Consider the following 21,296-nt stretch of genomic DNA (forward strand, 5'->3'; position numbering starts at 1 on the left):
GAGCTCAGACCCAGTGACCAAAGAGATTCAAATAGGGAAGATTCATGCTTAACTGGGGACATATCAGAGGAGGATTCATGAAAAAGATCACAAATGATGTGGGCCTTGAAAGAATGAGGGTTGCCAATAGACAATAATCATGGAAGGAGGACTGTCCATGCCAGTAAAGGCAGATGACTTAAACAAAGGCAGAGAGGAGGTAGCAGAGGATAGAGGTGCCACATGAGACAAAGCAGATACTATCTTCCTGAAGAACTTAAGCATAAAAGAGAATTAGATATGAAATGATGCAATGCATTATAGATGCTAGGAGACCATCATAAGAAAGATTAATATGGAAGATTTAACTAGAATCAATATCAGGATTTCCCATCTCAGGAGGACCCAGCTTATGTGTAGTCCTATAACATTTACTCATGACAATGACTCAATTATTATTACTATTATTATTTGATGTATTATTCATTTTCCTGCTTACCAACCAGGGAGGGTTTCCTTTTATTAGCTGGTGGTAGAGGATGCCCTTAGTAAATGAAATCACTATCGATGCAGTGTTTAAACCTGGCCCTTACTATAAACATGGCAATAAGAAATGAGAGTTAAATAGCTTGTTTAAATGTGCTAGATGTTCAAGGAGCCAAGTCTGTTTTACAGATCAATGTGATTGAATTCTGCTGAGGGAACAAGAAAAAGACTATGAAAAGCAATGTATAGTTATGGGCTTGTAGCAAACAATCTCCACATGAGGAGAAAAAATAAACATGACCAACACCTCCCCAATCCCCTCACCCTCAAGGCAACTTATACGGCATCTTTATTTATTTATTTTTAATTGGACCTACGATTCCATCCGGAGCCTCCTAGGAGAAACTCCCTCTACTAATATGTACCTTTTTTCTTTCTTTTATTAAGTTGCCTAAGGCAGCTACGCTGATAAGTGTCTTGCCCAAAGTGACACAGCCGTTATGTGACTGAAGGAAGATTTGAACCCAGTCAGTCAATAAGCCTATATTAAATTCCAGGCACCATGCCAACCTTCCTAATTCAAATTCCATTTTTCTAGCTCTACAATCACACTTCCTAGAATAGTATCTAATGCAGACTATTAACACTGACCATCCCAGAATCACATATGTTAATTGATGTATACCAGAGAAATTAGTATGTCCAATCCAATCCCACATTTGTTAAGCCCTAGTATGTGGAAAACCAGAACCAGGAACTGTATACAAAGCAACACTCTAGATCCTAGTGATACAAAGATGAAATGAAATTTTTTTCCTACCTTCAAAGAACCTACTGAAGGAATACATGTCCTTTCAATTAATCAGTCAACATCTATTACACACTTATTATGTGCCAGTCTATCAGTGACTACCAGGGAAGAGATACCTCAAGGTATTCCCCTTTTCTCTTGCCACTTTGGATTTCATTTTCTTCTCCTCTTATCCCTAAGTATCTACTCCCTTTTCAAGGTTGATCACCTTGCCACATAGCAGTTCAAGGCAAGATCTGAGGTCAAGAAGCAATTAGAAGGTAGAAGGAATTGTTACTTTCTCTTAATATAGCTGCTTCTCCAGGTCCTGCATTAATTAGTGTCATCAGCATCTCCAGCCCTGTCCATTCTTTTCACTATCACCCACCAATTCTGAGTTATTCTCAGGTTTCTAAAGTCACTGTAGCTTGTGAGATAAAATGCTTTGGACTGAATGAACATAGTTTTCCTATGAAATGTAGCTGACTTTCTTCTTTTGTCACTCATGAGTGTCTTTCTTTTCTCATCTAAGATCCAATTTCATATCTTTGATTCATTCGAGTGTTTATCAAAGCCTGCTATGTGAAGGGGTGCCTAGGAGGTACAAAGTTTAGAGGAGACAGTTTGGCACTTAAAGAGTTTACAGGAACATTCCAAGAAAAGTCAGTAGAAGTCACTAGTGTAGCTTCTTCTGGAGATTTATAAGCCCCAAGGAAGAAATGAATTAAACCTGATCTACACATTACAAAGAGATGAAATAAATAGAAAAGAGATAGGGTTAGTGCTTGAGGGCAGGAAAGCACTCAGCTTTCAAGTCATCCAGAATGTCTGACTCTAAGCACAAATCAGGTCACCAGAATGTAAGGTTATGCAGAAGAAACTGAAAGGAATACTAGACACTAATAAGTTATTCAAACCAGGCAAGGACTTGATAACTGGTGATGAAGCAGACAACATGCTGTCAGATATATCATGTGAGGTAACCACAGTGATCTAATTCTTTCACAATTATTTAGAATGAGGTAACACAACCATTAGCAGGATGTTTAAGAGAAAACTAGTGCTGCTACAATATTAACTTATTTGTGTTTTTCCAAAATCTTGGGTTCATGGCCTAAAATAACAGATTCTGTTACACAAAATACTGATTTTTTTAATGTCCTGACCTTTAAAAAAAATCTAGCTAGCAAAGTAAATTGATCTACTTATAATAAACTATGTTCAGTCATATGAGTGATACATTTTTTTAAAAAAATCAAAACACTGAAAGGATTGCATCATTGTTAGGACCAATAATACAAGTTACAAAATAGAAACATTAAATGACATTAATTCAGTAATCCTTTTTGGAGTCCTCCTATGTGCTAGGCACTGTTCCAAGTGAATGTGGGAAAAGCAGACATAAATAAGACACAGGGCCTGCCTTAAAGACACTTAAAATTAAAATAGAAATTTTTTCTGTCAGATTCATGAAACTGCTTAGGTGATATTGACTGATATTCAATAGGGAGCATCTTATAAGTTTGTATTTGATGTGTCCTAAGAAGTAATATTTGGGCTCTGGGACTTGTGGTCTCTATCAGAGCTGGTGTGCTACTGATGACTATTTCAAATTCTATGTATATGGAAATGGAAACAGCCTGTTTTCTGTAGGGGAGTGGGTGTAATTCCCACTCTGTCCTTATTTCAATAGGGTGTCAGGTTGCTGATCTTATAATATGATACAACAGAGCTACTTCTGATTTATTTAGGTTTGCTTATTGGCCATTGTCGCTAAGTTTTCCATGTAATTTAATAGCTCCTGTTTTGTACTTTTGCCCAAAGCAGTCTTTTAAAAAAAAATCTAGAAAACTGTAATTGTTAATTAGGTGACCTTGGGCATGTCACTTAGCCTCTAATGCCTCATTGAGGGGCTACGTGGTTTCCGAGTTCCCTTCCAGTTTCATGATCTATTGATGCTTTGGTGCTTAGTTTAGTTGGCTGATATCCAGAAGTTGGAGTAATTCCTGTTCTTCATGTACTGGGATGATATTACCATCTCAGTGTAAGTTGGACAATACATTTAGAGTTTTCTCCACTTATGGAGATAGATTTGCAGGAACTGATCCCTGCTGTCTTGGTTTAACAGATTGTATTTGTAAAATAGCTGGCAGAGGTTAGTGGTGTTGTGGTAACTGAATAATGCATTTATGGAACAGAGAGAAAACTACGTGGCCTCTACAGAGATCAGACTTGTATCTCTGGCCTTATTAACCCAATGTACCTAAGGGAATTAACTGGTCATAATAAATTGAGGAATATTGAACATTAAATAATTACCTGGCCATAGAAGTAGGTGTAGCATAATGAAATAAACACTTTTAACTTTATAAATAGGAAAAGAAGAAATAAAATGAAGAAAAAAGGTAAAAGGAACTGAAAATAGTTCTAAAATAAGATTGAACTTTCAAAAACATGTGGCATAAAATATTTCTGTAACTTTTGTAGAGGTTATGACTTAAAATGTTTCAACCATGTGATATCCTAAAAACTATTAAAATAAATGGCAATAATATAAATAGAACAATTACATATAGACATGATAGCTTCAAGCCCAAGGATAGGGGAAATGAAGCATCTTTGTTTTTCCTCTAAACACACCAAGGTGAACTTAATTAAGAGTAGAAAAATGTCTGTTTTGGGAAAGGAGATGGTAAGAGGATGAAAAATACTTAAAATTTTTTCTGTTTCTTTTCTGAAGCATCTTCAAAATTTCTGATCACATTCCAAATGGACAAGAAACAGGGATAATTGATTTGACTGTCAATTAACTTGGTTATAAGCTTTATTCTATCCCACCACACCATTACATGTATTTTATAATCTTTTCTAGGGAGCTCTGCCTGACCTGGTATATATCAGGACTGAAGTCCATTAGAGTCAATGATTCTGTCCAGATATGGGATGTTGAAAGGCTGTCTAGGTAGACTTGAAGGAAAGGCTGCTAGAATAGTAAAAGCCATTCTCTTACCAAACAAAACCTAAATATATGTAACTTGAAAGAGGAGATGACATCTTTCTTAATCTTAAAATTCTTACATAGCTCTCTTGGCCCTCCTTCCTTTCTTCCTAGAAATGCACTTTCTAAACACATGTTGACCTGCTTTCAATCTTGACCAAACGTTGCAGTGATATATAAAAAAGAAAGATTGCTTCCAGGCTGGTCTACCCAACCACTAAGTGAAGTATTTTATTTCTGTATTTATGTCTGTGAGAGTCCCTCTCTCATAACTGATTTACAAGCCCTATTCCACCAAACAGAATAGAAACATAGGGATATTAACGATAATTACAGTAAATGTGTGTTATTACTAAGAGGAAACCAGTAAGTACTCAAAATACCGTTAAGTGAGTATAGCACCCAATGATTTTAGGATTATGTCTTAGCAACACTAAGCTAAGCAAAAAAGAAAATTTTGGCATACCTATTAATCGCTTCTATGTTGGTTTAGTGACCAAGACTAGGATAGTAGGGAACTGATGAAAATAGAGAAGGCAAAAGAGGAAGGAGAGAAATGGGAGTAATAGGAAGGAGAAAAACAGGGAACAAGTAGAGCAGTCAGTAAGAGTATCCCTCCCAGCCCTGCCCTAGTGAAGATCTCTCTGTTGCATGGCTCCCATTTCACCCTCATGTCACAAAGGGACACTAAACAACTTGAGGACAGGGTCAACAAGTGTTTATGAGATACAATTTTAACAGAATAAATTTAATACAGCATTAAAGGAAGTAAAACTGGGGCAGGATAGGGACTATCTCTTCTTTTCTCCTTAAACTGACTTGTTTCTCTGTTAACTCCAGCAATTGAGGAGGGCACCTATGATAAAAACACACATAGTTGCAGCAATCTCTCAGTCCCTTCCAGTTCCAGAGAACGTAACTATACCTGTGATAGATGTTAGCAGCTGCCCCAGCAGTGCTGAAGCCATAGGATGACTGCTACCTTACCCTCTCTCCTGGAGAGTTTTCAAGCTTTCACCTTCCCCAAGAGCAAAATAAAAAAAAATAAAAAATTCACTTCTTCTCTCCCACCCTCAATTTCCACCAAGAAGTCTGGGTTATTTTCCTTTCTTCCCAAACAGGGAGGAACTGTAAATCCCAAGTAATTTTGTGACCAGCCCTTTGCCAGGGGATTTTATAGGAATAATGGGAGAGAAACAGTGCAAGGGTGTCAGGGAGGAGAGTGATGTTGAATAGTAAAAACTTCTACCCATACCATGAAGTCTTTAAGGACAGAGAGCTTTTGATTGGTGACATATTGAAGGATCACAGAATGTTAGAGCTGAAAAGGGCCTTAGAATTAAAATTCTAAATGGAACCATCTTTAGGCCTTCTAGGATCTTTGGTGTGGCTTTTTACTTAATCCAAGTTTTACAAAACAAATGCTTTTATTAAGGGGATTTGTTGTATGAATATGGGAGTGGTAAGAAATGTACACAGTATAACTTGATTAAAGGCAGTATTTTGATAATAACAAAGGAAATGATGCATCTTTGGTTTTCTTACTTTAAAAAAAGTAGGTGAATTTATTTAAACAGCTAGGTGGCACCATGGATAGTGTTGGACTGAAATTAGGAAGCCCTGATTCATTCTCAGAAAAGTATCTGAGCTGTATGAACCTGAACAAGTTACTAAAACACTTCCTCATCTGTAAAATTGGAATAGTAATAGCTCCCACTTCTCAGGGTTGTGAAGATAAAATGAGATCATACTTGTACTTTGCTAATCTTAAAAAAATGCTATCATTATTATTACTTATAAAGTAACTTTGAACTTTGATTACAACTATTTTGGTCAGAAGGGGATATGGAGGCCATATGAACTATTTCCTACAAAGGAATCCCTGCTCCTGAAGAGAAACACACACACACACACACACACACACACACACACACACACACAATGTCTATCTTACCAGAAGTGGGTTATTAGAATTGTTACATATGAAGGATAAAAATGAATGATTATGCAGTCATGGCAAAGCAATATAGAAGATATAACAGAAAATAAATAAAATATGACTAGACATTGGACACTTTTTAAGTATAAATGTATAGAGATGTATAAAGCATGTAAAAAAAACATGTAATTTTCGATTTAAAAGGAATGTTAGAGATCATCTAACAGTGGTAGGGAACCTGCAACCTTGAGGCCATACTTGGTGTGATCTTTTGATTTAGTCCAGATTTACATATATTTACATATATATTTACATACACATATACATACATACATATATTACATACTAAATTATTATATTAAGGGGATTTGTTCTGTGAAGTTTGGATTTAGCCAAAGGTGCACACTTGAGGTCCTAGAGGGCCGCAGGTGGCCTCAAGGCCACAAGTTGCCCATCTCTGATGTACTATATATTGATTAGACAGAACTTCACTACAGGATAAACTCAAATGACTATTGTTTAAGGAAAAAAATGCTTTATTTATAGTTAATATCTTATCCATTTTAATTTACAGAACTTCTTTCAAATAGTTAGCAACCTTCTAGATGAAGAAAACAAAGAAAAATGGGAAGATGCACAGCAGGTAAGATGGATTTGGATGCTTTAAATAATATTTTCAAATTAGAGTTATAAAAATAGTTTGAAATTAAGTATTTAACTAACTTTGGGAATTAGTAGTGGGGAACAATAGAAGGGAGAGAAGAAGGAGGACCAAGCTTCAGTGGAAAGAATACTGGACAGGGAACAAGGGGCCTTAGGTTCAAAATCCTGGTTTGGCTAGTTACACTGATGCGTGATCTTAGAAAAGTCTCTCAACCTCTCTGGGCTTCAGTTTCCCCATGAACAGAGCAATGAGTTGGACTATATGTCTGTAGTCTATCTTACAGATTTGATCCTATGAAGTCATGCAGATTTTTGATGAGGTGATGCCACACTTTGGACTGAAGATCATTCTAGAGTCCTGAACAGATTTTCTTAATTTCAGTAATTTATTTGTCTTAGGAATGGATTCTTAACTAATTTGTGCTGCATGATCGTTTTGACCATCTTCCTCATGTTTACAGAAAGAAAAGTTGGTTACTTTACAATCAAACAGAAATATAATGGCAGGATACTGTGACTTTGACCACTTGTCTTTGGTATTTACAACTGAACTATAATCTAATGCAGATCACCTATACAGGTTCAAATCTTTACACTTAGCTAAGATTTATAAAAGTGAAGGATGGCCCAAACAAGAACTTTTGCTTTTGAGTTTTCTTGCCCTTTCTTCTGACTTTCAGTAGTGTAGTAGTGGCTTCATATGTCTCTGTTAAATGTGTTTCTCTTTCTTACCTCCCATTTGCCTAATTATCACCACAATTTTCTTTTAACAAGCACGAATATCAATTTTGTAGGGAAGGGCACTACCAACCTCAACATCTGCCCACATTTAGTAGCTAACTCATGAACTGCTGTGGCTCAAAATTCACATCCTCATGGGCAACTCTCTGATGGAAACCTTCACTGAACTTCACCAGTCTGGACCTTCAATGACAAATATTCATTTGATGGATAGTCATGTCTATCAGAGATTGCACTCCACTGATTATAAGGCCTTACGAGACCAGAATCAGGACCACTTCTATACAGCACTACAGTAGAATTTTCATCAAAAGTCAATAATTATATAAATATCAATAAATTTTCTTCATCATGTAAAATATGAATGAAGAAAATATATGGAAGAATGGTTATGTTAAAAATAAGCATCCCAGAAAGAAAAATGACTTAAGTGGACTTATTTCTTCTCACTATTATTAAATGTTCATAGTTGAAAATTGCAAACTTACAAATAATACTTTATGAACCTTTTGTAAGATATACCTCCACTATTGGCTTTATATCCAGATAATAGTTTAGGTTCTTTCTTCTAAATTATTTTAGTTTATTTTCAAAAGTACTTTTCAAAATCCTGTTTTCATGGAAAATTATTATTTTCTAGAAAATACATGAAAGAGATGAAATATAAAGGAGTTGCATGCTCATCTTTCAAATAAATTAATCCTAAAGAACGTTCAAATTTAGTTAAATGCTAGGAATCCTTTCTCTAAACCATTAATGAAAATCTAAACCTCTAAAACCATTCATGAAAAATGAAGGTTGACAATCTTACAGTTTAATTTTTCAATCTAAACTTTTTTTCATGGAGGCAGAGATTACTAGGTAAGGAAATCAAGACTTGACCACCAGAATATTGAGAGACTAAACAAGTTTTGGTTCCTTCTGTGATTCATGAATTCTTTTAATTTTGATGACACTTGAAAGGAGGTCATCGTAAAAAGCAGTCTTATAGCTCCCCTTTGCCTCTGCGGGAAACTACTCATCTATGTTACATGGAAGCCCTCACCTAACACAATATTAGGAGATACAGATTTCTCTGTCCTAGGGCATTAAATAATGATCCTTCATTATAGAGAAGAAAAGAGTTTATATGCCAAAGCCCTATGATACCATTTTTAGTTATCGTTCCTACAAATCCATGTTACATGGGTCTCCATTTCTTAACCTTTTGACAGAATCTCTAATGATAATCCACCATTAGGAGGTACAAATTCCATGAACTTTAATTATATGTAACAACTCATACTGCATCAATAAATATTTCTTTTATTGAGATACCAAATCTCTATTTCTTTCTATTAGTTTAAATTATGCGTTTATGTTTGGCATCCTTTCACTGGAAAACCTCATTCACTGTAGGTCAATGGTTGAGTATCCTTCAGAATACAGTTGCATAGGCTAGGCACATCCTTCTTTTAGAACACTGGAGACCATTAATTATGGGCATATTTAGAACAAATACATAACACTCTTTAAAATAAAGCTACAATTCATCTGCTTCTGTGATTTACGGTGAGATTTCCAACATGACCAAATGATAAATGTGGGTAGAACTTCTTGTGGTCTTTTCAAATCCCTAAATCCATAATCTGTCTGGTTACGTTTGATTTGGATTAATAAATAGTCTTTGTTTATTGCTTTCCAGAAAAAAAAATGTACAATTTTGTTTTTAAATCGAGATGCTGAATAGTTAAAAAATGTTTTGCATCTATACAAAATGATATATATGTGAAAATTTGTAGCCAACCTTTCCCTACACTCACCCCCAAATTTGTTGTGTAAAGCACTAATTAGAGATCTTAGTGAGAAGACTTACCTCCAAGTTTTTCTAGGTTGATGCATTATTGATACTCTGACTTTGTAAAAATAAAATATATCTCAAACCACAGTAAAATGTGATTTAAAACCTTTCTGCATTTGGAAGAATTTATTACATAAAATATTATATATAATGACATGCTTATATGGAATTTCTAGAGAGGATACCCCTCCTTCTAATAAACAATTTTTCTGTGACTTAGAGTCTAGAGTTGCTTGCAACACTGAGAAATTAAGTGACTTACCCATGGTCAAGTAGTCAGTGTTCCTCCAAGGTGGTGCTGGTACCCAGGTCTTCCCTGACTATGAGATTAATTGTCTAATTCAATCCAATAAACATTTATTAAGTGCCCTCTATGTTCCAAGCTCTATGATAAGCACTGAATATACATTTTTTTTTTCAAAGAAAGAATATCCCTGGCCTTAAGGAACTTACCATCTTAAGGAGACCACATACAAAAGAATACAGGAAAGAAGAGGTGGGAGAAGGAACATCTAGGGTTATTCTATGGAGTTGAAACCAGGATTCAAAGTGGAATAAACTAAGAGTCCACTTCCCTCTATAAAGGGAAGCGTTTGGGGGGAGTTTGGTACTCTGCCCTCTAATCGGAGAGAAGAGGAGGTTTGATTTAGTGGTGGTGGGATTTGCTTAAAGGATGATGAGATTTGAAGCAATGAATCTACCCTGGGAAGGAATGAGCTGACAATTCAGCTCTCTCATACATATCTACTGCTTCTCATGCATAAATGCAAAGTGGTAGAGTGTGTGCGTGCGTGCATGCGTGCATGCGTGCGTGTGTGTGTGTGTGTGTGTGTAGAAATTGGCATTATTTGCAAGGCATTGATGCCTTTTTGAGGATGAGAAAGGACAATGCCTTTGTTTTCAAGCCTGGGAATAAAGAAGAACTGAGTTCTACCATCAATTATGCTACCAATTAGTTGTTTTATCTTAATAATCCACTTATTCCCTATTAGGTTTCTAATAGGGAATAAGTGGATTATTAAATTCCATTTTCTAATATAGGAAATAAAAAGGTTAGAGGTTATGTGGTTTCCAAGGATCATCTGACTCCAAAATTCTATTACTGACCTAAAAACATACTACACTATTATGAGAAAAGGTCATGCTCTAGAAAGTGTTCTTTTTATGGACTGTTAGCATCATAAATCCCTTTGGCAGTGCCCCAATTCATTCATTTGTGTCCTTATATGCCATATGTTCAAGTCAATCAGAAAATGCCTATCTCTGGAAGAATTGGTTATGCCAGTAAATAATATTTTACTGCAATTTTCACGGTAGTGTTTTCCAGAAGTAAAGTTTGTGGAGGCTTTTGAGGCTAATGTGATTAAGTAAAAAAAAAATCCTCCAAATCTATACAAATAGAGTGCCTACTGTCTACTCTGCTCAACCTCTAGTCCTACCCCAATTTCTTGGTATCAATACTGTATTCTTTTCCACTGGTCAATGTCTCCCATAACCTTCTATATGGTTTGAAAATCCATATAATCCAATCTGGAAATAAATCCCTTATTTTAGAGAGAATCAGAAGTTGGCAGTAAAGAAGAGTAAAGACAAGGATAGGTGCTAGGTCAGTTATTTTATTGATATAGGGAACTCCAAGATAAAGAAATTTCTTCAACCAATCCAGGTCTGCACCTTCTCTTTAAGATATAGTTTTAAAAAGTTGCTTAGAAGAGTGAGAGGTTGTGAATTGCTAAAGGTTATGCAGCCAACATGTATCATAGTTGGGGTTTAATCCAAGGTCTTCCTAAATTCTGAAATCAGTTCTCTATGCATTACCCCATTCTGCCTCTTGGTGAAGAATATAATCAATCCAAAATATCTAATTTCAAACATTTTTCTTCCATATAACTTATCAATCCATATGCAATCAGATAAAAGTAGACACCCTTAAGGATAGCATTTGCACTAATTTTTTAGCCTTGCCTACTAAAAGTTTGTAATGAGAATAATGATAAGATAATAGCAACGATAACAAACAATTACCTTTTTACATATCACTTTAAGGTTTGCAAAGTGCTCTACCAATATTATCTCATTTTATTTTGGCAACAACCACTGGAAGTAGGTGCTATATCCCTATTTTAGAGGTAAGGAAACTGAGGCAGACAAAGGATAAATGATTTGCCCAAAGTCACATAGCTGCTAAGAATCTGAGGCTGGCTTTTGACTCAGGTCTTCCTGACTCCAAGTATAATATTCTATTTACTGTGACATGTAGCTGTCCCCCTTATCTTCCGTGAAGACTCTACTTTTGTTGGCATTAGATCTCTTTTAGGGAAAAAAAAAAACCCAGGTCATTTTCTTGCACAAATACGGGGAGGTAAAGGTGAATTCCAGACTTACTATAATTGCTTTATTTTTGAAAATGAGTGCTCTCCTTTCCTTCTGTTCTCCACCCTACCTGTGAGCAAGCATGACTTACTAAAATTAAAAGCTAAAATTAAAGACCCAGAGTTGTTTTTCTCCAATGTTGTGTTAAACCGATTGTAATAACAAGAAATCCATCAACAGCTATTTTTGTTTGTTTGTTTCTGAGTTGACAGTCCTTAAGCGTGTTGCCGTTTTTTTTATCACAGATGATTAATCATTGCTACCCACTGCTATAAAGTTCCATTTACTGTGATAATGCTGGCATCTTTGTGTTAATAGCTCAAAGCCATTGGTTCACAAACTTCTTTAATATCAAACAGCTCTTTGCATATTCCTTGACCTCCTTAGAACAGAATGGTGAGTTGTCCTTGATGCTTTTATACTTCTAGGAGACTGTTATTTTTCATATGATTTTTGCTTGTTTCTGTAGATCTACCCAGGCTCCATAGAATTAATGCAGGTGATTGAAGATTTTATACATATTGTTGGAATGGGGATGATGGACTTTCAGAATTCATATCTAATGACTGGAAATGTAGGTAAGAAATAGGAATATATCTTGTCAAACTCATTTTTACTGAAAATCACAAATTGCAAGTATACACTCTCTACACATTGTTATTCTTAGTGTGTACAATTTACATAGGTCTATAGACTCAGGAATATTTCAGTACATATGCCACAGCTAGTCTGTATTTGTGATTTATCTTCAGTATATATGCCGTGAGTACAAGTCATATTAATGTTGATTATGTGTATTTTTGTAGATTATAGATGTATATCTATTTATCTATCTCTAAATACCTCATCTACTACAATCCTGTTTATTTTTTTAAGGGGAGATAAGATAAGTAGATTTCTTAAACATTATTTAAAGATTTTATGTATAGCATATATAATATACATATATATAACTTAGTTTTTAACAAATGCTTCCTATTGCCACATTGAAAACACACACATATGTATATTTACACACATAAATCGTTGAAGATGTGCACATACATGCGTGTTCACATGTGTATATTATCCATAGATATGATATGTGTATTCTGCTGCTCCCACCTATTAATATCTAATTTAATTTCAGAGTACCTGCACAGTGTATTGGGCAAGTCTTCATATTCTTATAATATTACAATAAAGTCAATTATTTGGTTTCAGTTATCTTCCCTCCAGTGTTCATTTTGTGTACATCAAAGGATTTTTCAGTTATTTACTTGATGTCTCCAGTATTACTGCAGTCATAGAGGTTTTTATGACCTGTTTTCCAAGACTCTATGTGTCCTTCAGATCCCTCTACTGGTTATGCATTTATTTAAAGAGTAGTACAGTAATAGAACCTATAAAATTCAGAACATATTTTTCTCATAAAGTTGTTCTTAATGTTATATATTTTCCAGTTGAGTTCAGTTACACCATACAGCAACACAAATATTTTTATAGCACCATAATTATATCAAGAGTCAACTGATAGTTATAATAACCAACATGTACCTTCTATTCCTACTGTTAGCACCAGCAAGGACAAATAAATTATCTTACTAAATGCTATACATACTGAGTTAGGAGTATAGTAATTTCATTTTTATGTTTCTTGTATCTTCCTTCTATGACATGCCTGTGACTAACTTACCAATTGTAAAGCCTAAGTTACTAGACTCTCCAAGTTTGTGTATTTAAATAGTTAATGAGTACACCAAAACAAATATGTAGTCATATCTTGAGAATTATAAGTGTACCAATTTCAAGCCAAGTCTCTAACTAAAGCTGGTTTTCCATTCAGCCACATGCAAAAATTATACACACTCTCATACTATATATATATATATATATATATATACATATACATATATATATATATATATACATATATATATATATATATACATATATATATATTTAAATAGATAGATACATAGATGGACAGATACATGATAGATAGACAGATAATCTGTGAGTGCAGATTATTATATGGACAAAGGAAGCTCTTAACTAGAGGTTGATAGTGGAGTGCAGAAAAGTAATAGGACTAATATTTTTCAGTAGCCCTAGTTAGTTAATCCAGGATTCAAAAGCAGTCATAATCCTTCACAGTCAACAATTAGCCAAGGAAATATAGAATTAAAATAATTAGATAACATTTTCAAGACACATTTCTAAAGTATTTTACAAGAATATAGATCAGTCACACTCTCTGCTATCTGAGAATTATTAAACTCACCCACTCATTCCTATGGCTTATGGTGATGTCATACTACCACTTCTAGAACATAGAAGAGTGTGTTATTTATTTTTGTACCTTGTACATAGTAGCCACTTACGAACTGTTGAATTCAGTTGAATGGAATGGGAAGTAAAGTCATTTAGCTTCTTTTGTTACTCAAATACTCAAATGATTCTATGACCTCATCAGTGTGAATATTCTATTCAAGAATGAGCATTGGGCCCTATCTGCACCTGCCCATGTAGAATTCCTCTCATCTAGATCCCATAGAATTTCATCAAGGGTTTACCCAACATATCAAGGCCTTCTTCCCTTTCTCTAAAGAGGGATACTGGAGAAGTACAAAGGTTGGCTATTAGTTATTTCTCATTCCAGCCATCTGAGCAATGCATTTTTCTTTAACTTAAGTTCTTTTGGTGGCATATTTTATTTTTTCTGGTTCTCCTTAATGGTTCTTTATTTGTTCCATAAACCCTAGCTTTAACCCTAAATCTGCCTTCGACTCTGTCACTGCATTCTGAATAACTCTCAATTTTAATTCTTCAGAGACTATGTTATTTCCTGACTTACAAGCACCCTGGTAGATTATTTATTGGTGCTAAAAAGTTTGGCTTTTGTTTCAGCACAAAATTTATGGTCAATACAGGAGTTTTGAAATTTCTCATAGTCCTAACTAATCTCCTCCATCAACTTACTCTCCATTTGCAATGTCTTTCCAAAGTGTATTTTAATGAATGAGACCTGTGGATTATATGTCTAACTCTATGCTATAGTCTATAGTCTAGAACAGACAATAGGTATTCTTCATCCTCTTGATTTTTCTTATGTATATAGTTAAGACAAATTTTTCAGAGTGGTTATGAATCTTATTCAAGAGACTCAACAGTGTTCTAGGGATTGATAGAAATGCTATGTTATCCCAAACAGGAATATCTGAATGACATCTCCTTGCCTTCCAATTTAATCTCTGTGCTAGATCTCCTCCATGACAGTATTGAACACAAAGCATATATCTTGCTATTTTATATCTTATAGGATAATAAGTCATCAAGGTCATTAAGATTTTCTCCATTAAACTCTCTGGAATATTGGAAACTTTGTATATATGCATATAAAATCACTTTATTAAAAGAAAATCTTTAAGATTGCATTTGTCAAAAGATAATCATAGGGGAATATTGAATTCTATTGTGCAATTTAAAAAAATCTTGCCTGTTTCCTGCTAATATTTTAATCAAAGATTCCTTCAAGACATGCAGGTTATTCTCATAAAATTTTTATATAACTCAGAAAAAGGACATAGAGATATTAGACATCTTTTTTTTGATATTAATAAGGCCCAAGATATTTTCTGCACCTTTGACATTTCTCTCAACTTCATATACCTTATGAACTGACCCATCCTTACTTTTATAATTACATTAAAACATGCACAGATCTCCTCTAGGTACATTTGATCAATAGTGTCCCTATTATGTTGTATGCTTCCTTATTTAACATGTTTTCTTAGCTTTAGTATGTACTGATAACATTTCCCAACATAAAAATGACTTGTATAGGTAGAAAATAAGTTTGCAGCTGAATGGCAGTAAAGAAATTTATGTAATTTAACACAAAAGGGAACCTGGTTACTAAAAAGAATGCTACATATATTTTTGGTATAAAAATTCATGTTTCATAATAGAAACTTCAAAGGTACTTGATCCTTGGGTTTTAACAGGCCTAAAATACTAGTTTGAGACAGCTTAGATATCAATTCCTCTAGTTTTTGTTAAATTTAAACTTTGAAATTGCTTTAATATATTATTCTTGTGTCTGTATGCATTTAGTTTTTGGAAAGTCTTTATTCTTCATTTGTTACTGTTGTTCATTTATTTTCAGTTGTGTCCTACTTTTTGTGACATCATTTGGGATTTTCTTGGCAAAGATACTGGAGTGGTTTGCTATTTCCTTCTCTAACTCATTTTACACATGAGGAAACTGAAGGAAACAGGGTTAAGTTATTTCCCTATGGTCACAGAATTGGTTAGTGTCTAAGGTCACATTTGAGCCTTGGTCTTCCTGTCTCCAGGCCCAATTTCTATCTGGTAATAAACTGTAAAAAAGGATAGATGATTAGGAGGTGGTTCTTGTCCCTGGGACAGGTTAATCCCTCAAATTAATTTCATGAATTCACAGTAAGTTTTCTAAAATTCAATGTCTATTAAACTGCATTGAAGTTCAGTTAAGCCTTATACTTGTGAACTTGTAACATACCTTTAATTGACTTAACTAGAAGTATCCAATAAATCTACAACAGAAAGTGCCTATTCATAGAGAACCCCTTTTCTCCCTTTGTGAATCATTATGAAATAGTGATTACATGAAACTCAAATCCAGTGTTTCTTTGAGACAAATAGCAGAGAAATCAATCATGTAGTTAAACAATTTTATTGATAGAGAACTCTGAAATAGACCCTGGCAAGGGTGAAAACTAAAAATAAATAAGAAAGAAAGGCACCGAAAGCCTGGAAACTATTTTTAAATGCCTTATTGAATAGTCTTCCTCCTGAAAAAATATATAATAATGACCCAAAAGTCATGATGAAGGAAATAGCCCCAGACTATTGATCGGCAAAGACAAAGCACATATTGCAGGAGGAAAAGGCATCTTTCAAAACTCAAAAAAACCCACATAAGTAGAATATTGCAGTATATCAAGTGTGATATGTCAAATACAAAGTAGAAAATTATGTAGCTAATGCTAATTAGTATTCTAGAAAAAAACAAAAAACTTTGAAGAGTATCTTGTGAGGCCCTACTTGGGACCTAACTGGTTTTCAAGGCAAGTCAAAGAAAGGAAGTCAGCTGCAGCATCATTGAGATCACTTGATAATAATTGACTAGAATTTCTATGGAGACAGGGATTTGAGGATATAAATAGGTTTTGAGGTATAGGAATTCTGGAAAGAAGCCTTTGGATCAACTTTGAATTAAAGAAAAGAAATCTGGACCAAGACAAGGGCAGTAGAAGCTTGGACTTCCTTGGACTATGAAATCGGTTAAGGAGTGAACAATGTTATTATTTTTCTCTTAGTTTCATTTTTTCCTTTTCACTATTTCTCACCTTTTCTCAATATTTCTGTCTCCCTCTCCCCTATAGATCAGGAGTTTCCAAGGTGTACGTGGGTGTTTGTGAACTTGGATAGAAAAAAATTATGTTTTTATTTTTACCAATCTCTATCTGAAATCCATTATTTTCTTCAATTATACCTTTATTTTTTAGAGAAATTATTCTGAGAAGGGGTCTATAGATTTCAGCAAACTATCTAAGGAGTTCATGATATGAAAAAAGGCTCAGTCTTTATCCTAGGCGTTTCTTCTTCCTTAGTTTCAGTAGAAATCAATCATTGTTTCTATAGCACACTGAACATTGCCTCTCAAATGTGAGTATAAAAATGCTATTTGTTTCAAGGATTTCTATGGGTCCACATACACTCAGTTTCATAGCTCACAAGCCCCCATCTATGTGATTACTTATTCTTGTCAGTCAGATGGTTGAATTAGTTTGAAATAAAAACAATTAAATTGTATGAAAAACAGCAATAGAATTATTCCCTTATAACCTTAGGGGACAAATAATATGCACTATCTATGAGAAGAGTTAACATACATAGGACATGGCACATGTATGAAGGGATGTACATGTATGGAACACATTGGCAACTTATGCCTCTCATAGTGCAGGACCAACAATGTCTTTTGATGACGTCATTGTGCTGCTTTGCTTGGTATATCTCTTTTAGATACAGTATCGTGTTTCACTGTTTCCTGCCCACATTATGTCTCTGCTGCTTTCTCTTTAGCCATTCTGTTTTTGTTATTAACTCTTGTGCATAAGAGCAGTTGTTTCTATCAACCATTTTTTATATAGTTGTTTGATTGTTTTTTTTCCCTTGTATCCCAGAGGTTCATCTCTTTAAGAGAGGAAAAAAAGCCCTCATACACCTCATCATTGGACTGGGGGAAAGAGAAAGGAAGGGTCTTCATCCACGTATAACTTTTTCTCCAAGAGACTAGGATTTTCAACTCCCAGATTCGCAACCCTAGTGGCTAAATTCTTTTGGAGTACTGACCAGACAGCCAGATAATTAGTATCTTCAGCCATTTGTGCGTATTCGTGTTTCATTGCCAAGAAGACCATGCCATCAGAGAAATAATGACACGACTTGCTCTTGACTTTGTTTTTTTTAAGTGAGGGAGGGTTGTGCAGGTCACCAGCCTCACTTCTCCTCCAGAGCCATCTGAATCCAGTGACCAGATATCCATCATGATGACTGGAGATGACTCAGGATGAGGCAGTTGGGGTTAGGTGACTTGCCCAAGGTCAAATAGCTAGTAAATGTCAAGTGTCTGAGGTGAGACTTGAACTCAGGTCCTCCTTACTCCTGCACTAGTGCTCTATCCACTGTACCACCTAGCTGCCCCTTCTTCAGCCATTTAGACTGTCTTTGAACATAAGTCAACCTGCTAATAGGATTTAGGCTTAATAAGCTCCCTTAAACGGCATTTAATTCCTGATTACCAATCTATATTCTCCTTCACACCATTTTGAAAGTTATAGTCCAATGAACTGCAAAGGTCTATACGGATCTGAAACCACATGGCTTTCCTCGTCCCCCAAAATCTCTGAGATTGACAATGCAAATAACTACATGGTGAAACGCCAAGGAACAAAAAAATTCTAAAATCTTCCACCTCAAATTCTTTGTTCTAAGGTCCGATCTTTCACATGCAAATGTGACTGGAAATAAACTTCTTAGACTTTGTGCTGATTCTGTATTATAAGCATATTCATGCTGTCTTATGTTTATAGCTCTTTAATGAAAAAAGAAAATAACCCAAACTTTCTCAATTTAATTCTCCAAAACCAAAGAAAGAAGCAAAAATGCAATAGCTATCCCTCCTCAGATTATTTGGTTTTCTTTTTACATGTTAACCCTCAATTTGTTTTCTCTACCCTTTCCCCATGGATCTGTGGTACTTGAATTGAGATAGAAAAGTTCTCTGCCTTAACTTTAAAGTATAAGCCTCATATACAATTGATACTTCTTTTTAAAAAGCACACAAATTTAAAATTATACATGGGGGAATCAATAAGTAAAAAGTATTTTCATTTTTCATGGACATTATTTATCTATAATATCCACATTACACTCATTACTGAGGCTCAAAGTGTGTTACTTATAGTTTCTGCAATGTAAAGTTGGCCTCATTTCTAGTTATGTTACTGAAATATATTTGGGGAGATATGTTTTTGATGATATGCATATATTCATCTGAGTAACTGAATCCCACTCTTCCTGGAATAGCCATTTGAAATTCCTGCAGTCATTTGACTAGATATGTTCAACATAGATTAAATAACTACTCTAGAGCCTATCTGCTCAGGGCAGGGGGCCAAGTTGTCTGGTGAGTAATAGGGGGGAAAATGAAGTTCAGCTGTAATGAATTGTGAAAATCATATTTTATTTTCCAATTTTCAGAGTTTTCCAACTTTGGTTGAGGTATCTACCTCAAATCGGTACCATTGTCATCATAATCAGTCTTCAAATGCCCGCTAGTATCCTAGATAGCCATAAAAATTATTGCTTTTTAAGATTGAGGTAACTTCAGAAGCATGTTGGAATAATTATTACCTACCTGTAGGTTTTATTATGGAGATGATGATAGAAAGAAGAGCTACGTAAAATATATATGAGTTTCAGTGTAAATAGGCTACCATTTGTACAGATAAAATGGAGTTTTTCTGATTGAAAAATCCAATACCACACAAGGTCCTTGAAGGAAGGGAGGGTCTCACTTTTGTTTTCATATCCTTGGGATCTAGCTGGGGATAATAAATGACTATTACATGATAATATCACCTTCCTGATTATAACAGAGAATATACTGAGCAAATATAATTTTTAATATCTGGTTTCTCTTTGGACAACTGAATAATCTATTAAAGAGTATTAATTTTAAGTAAAAATTCACTTAACTCATCTGAAAGTCACTTATAATCTCAAATATTCAGAATGTGTTGAAGAGTATGGAAATAAGAAAAAGGGAGCTTGAGTAGTTACAAAAGATATAAAGAAACAAAGAAACCTATGTTCTTTACCCTGAGGAGAACCTCTAAATGCTTTTACTCAATACCTATTTACCCTTAATTTAAACACAATTCTAACTAGTGGATATGAATTCCTAACCCAAAAGATCAAAGGAAGCAATATTTTAAGAACATTGATAAACTGGAGATTATTTTGAGGAGGGCAACTAGGATGGTAAAGGGCCTTGAATCAATATCGTGTGAGGATCAGTGGAAGGACATGAACATTTTTAGAGGCATCAAGATAGTTGTCATGAAAAGTGTCATAAGGAGGACAGCTTAGACATGATCTGTTTGGTTATATAGAGACATTTGGTTATATAGGAAAGAAAGGGATAGAAGTTGCAAAGGGGCCAGGTTGGGCTTTATGATGGTGAAGAGGAGGATGAAGCCCCTCTCTCTCCCTTCCCCCACCCATCCCCCACCCCCCACCCCCCGCATGAAAGAATCCTTCCTAACAAAAACTATTCAAAAGTGAAATAGGGGAATTTGGGAGGTGGTAGAATTCCTTTCCTCAGAAGTTTTCAAACAGAGGCTGGATGACTTATTGGATATGTTATAGTAGAAATTCTTTTCACATACAAGTTAAACCTAATGACCAGCAAGATACCTTCTATGTCTCAAATTCTGTGACTATGATAGTCAAACCCACATATAAACAATCAACTGCAACCTTTGGTCATCCGACTTTTATATGACAATTTTCAGTGACAGTCAATCCATCCCACAGGTGAATAGTTTATTTGTTTGGAATTGTTTCACTTACATTGATATGAAATACAGTTATCCTTTCCACATTGAGGGAATTAGGGGTGCAGTGCCCCTATGATCTGGAAAATCTGTGTAAAAATTTTGGCCTTCCCTTTGTACCAGAGAAGGCTGATTTTTTTTTTCTTTTTTCTTTTATGGAATGTTTACAGTACCTTATTGTAAAACGGGGGTTAGATATTTGGTCATAAATTATATGTAGATCAATGTTAAGTAAAAATATTGCAGCTTCCATAAAACACCTCCAAAATTGTCATTTACAGTAATTTCTTATGTCGAACTGTGATATATCAAAATTGTGATGGGGAAAGTCACAATGT

At 34.8% G+C, this 21,296-nt stretch overlaps 1 protein-coding gene and 1 long non-coding RNA gene across 5 annotated transcripts in view; one reads left to right on the plus strand and one right to left on the minus strand.

The window, feature by feature from the left end:
• The window catches only part of ADGRB3 (adhesion G protein-coupled receptor B3), an 897,850-nt gene that overhangs the window by 444,400 nt on the left and 432,154 nt on the right, over positions 1 to 21,296 (plus strand). For all 4 annotated transcript variants that reach the window (XM_072642564.1, XM_072642566.1, XM_072642567.1 and 1 more), the window contains exons 12-13: positions 6,767 to 6,835; positions 12,279 to 12,387. In XM_072642564.1, coding sequence (XP_072498665.1) covers positions 6,767 to 6,835; positions 12,279 to 12,387 — 178 coding nt within the window. The remainder of the gene's footprint in view (positions 1 to 6,766; positions 6,836 to 12,278; positions 12,388 to 21,296) is intronic.
• LOC140526390 (uncharacterized) lies at positions 12,260 to 14,157 on the minus strand. The gene is made up of 2 exons (XR_011974349.1): positions 14,073 to 14,157; positions 12,260 to 12,375 (listed from the first exon to the last, which is right to left on the minus strand). It is a non-coding gene; the product is annotated as an uncharacterized lncRNA (long non-coding RNA).

This window comes from Notamacropus eugenii, chromosome 2, assembly GCF_028372415.1.
Source record: "Notamacropus eugenii isolate mMacEug1 chromosome 2, mMacEug1.pri_v2, whole genome shotgun sequence".
NCBI classification, from domain to species: Eukaryota; Metazoa; Chordata; class Mammalia; order Diprotodontia; family Macropodidae; genus Notamacropus; species Notamacropus eugenii.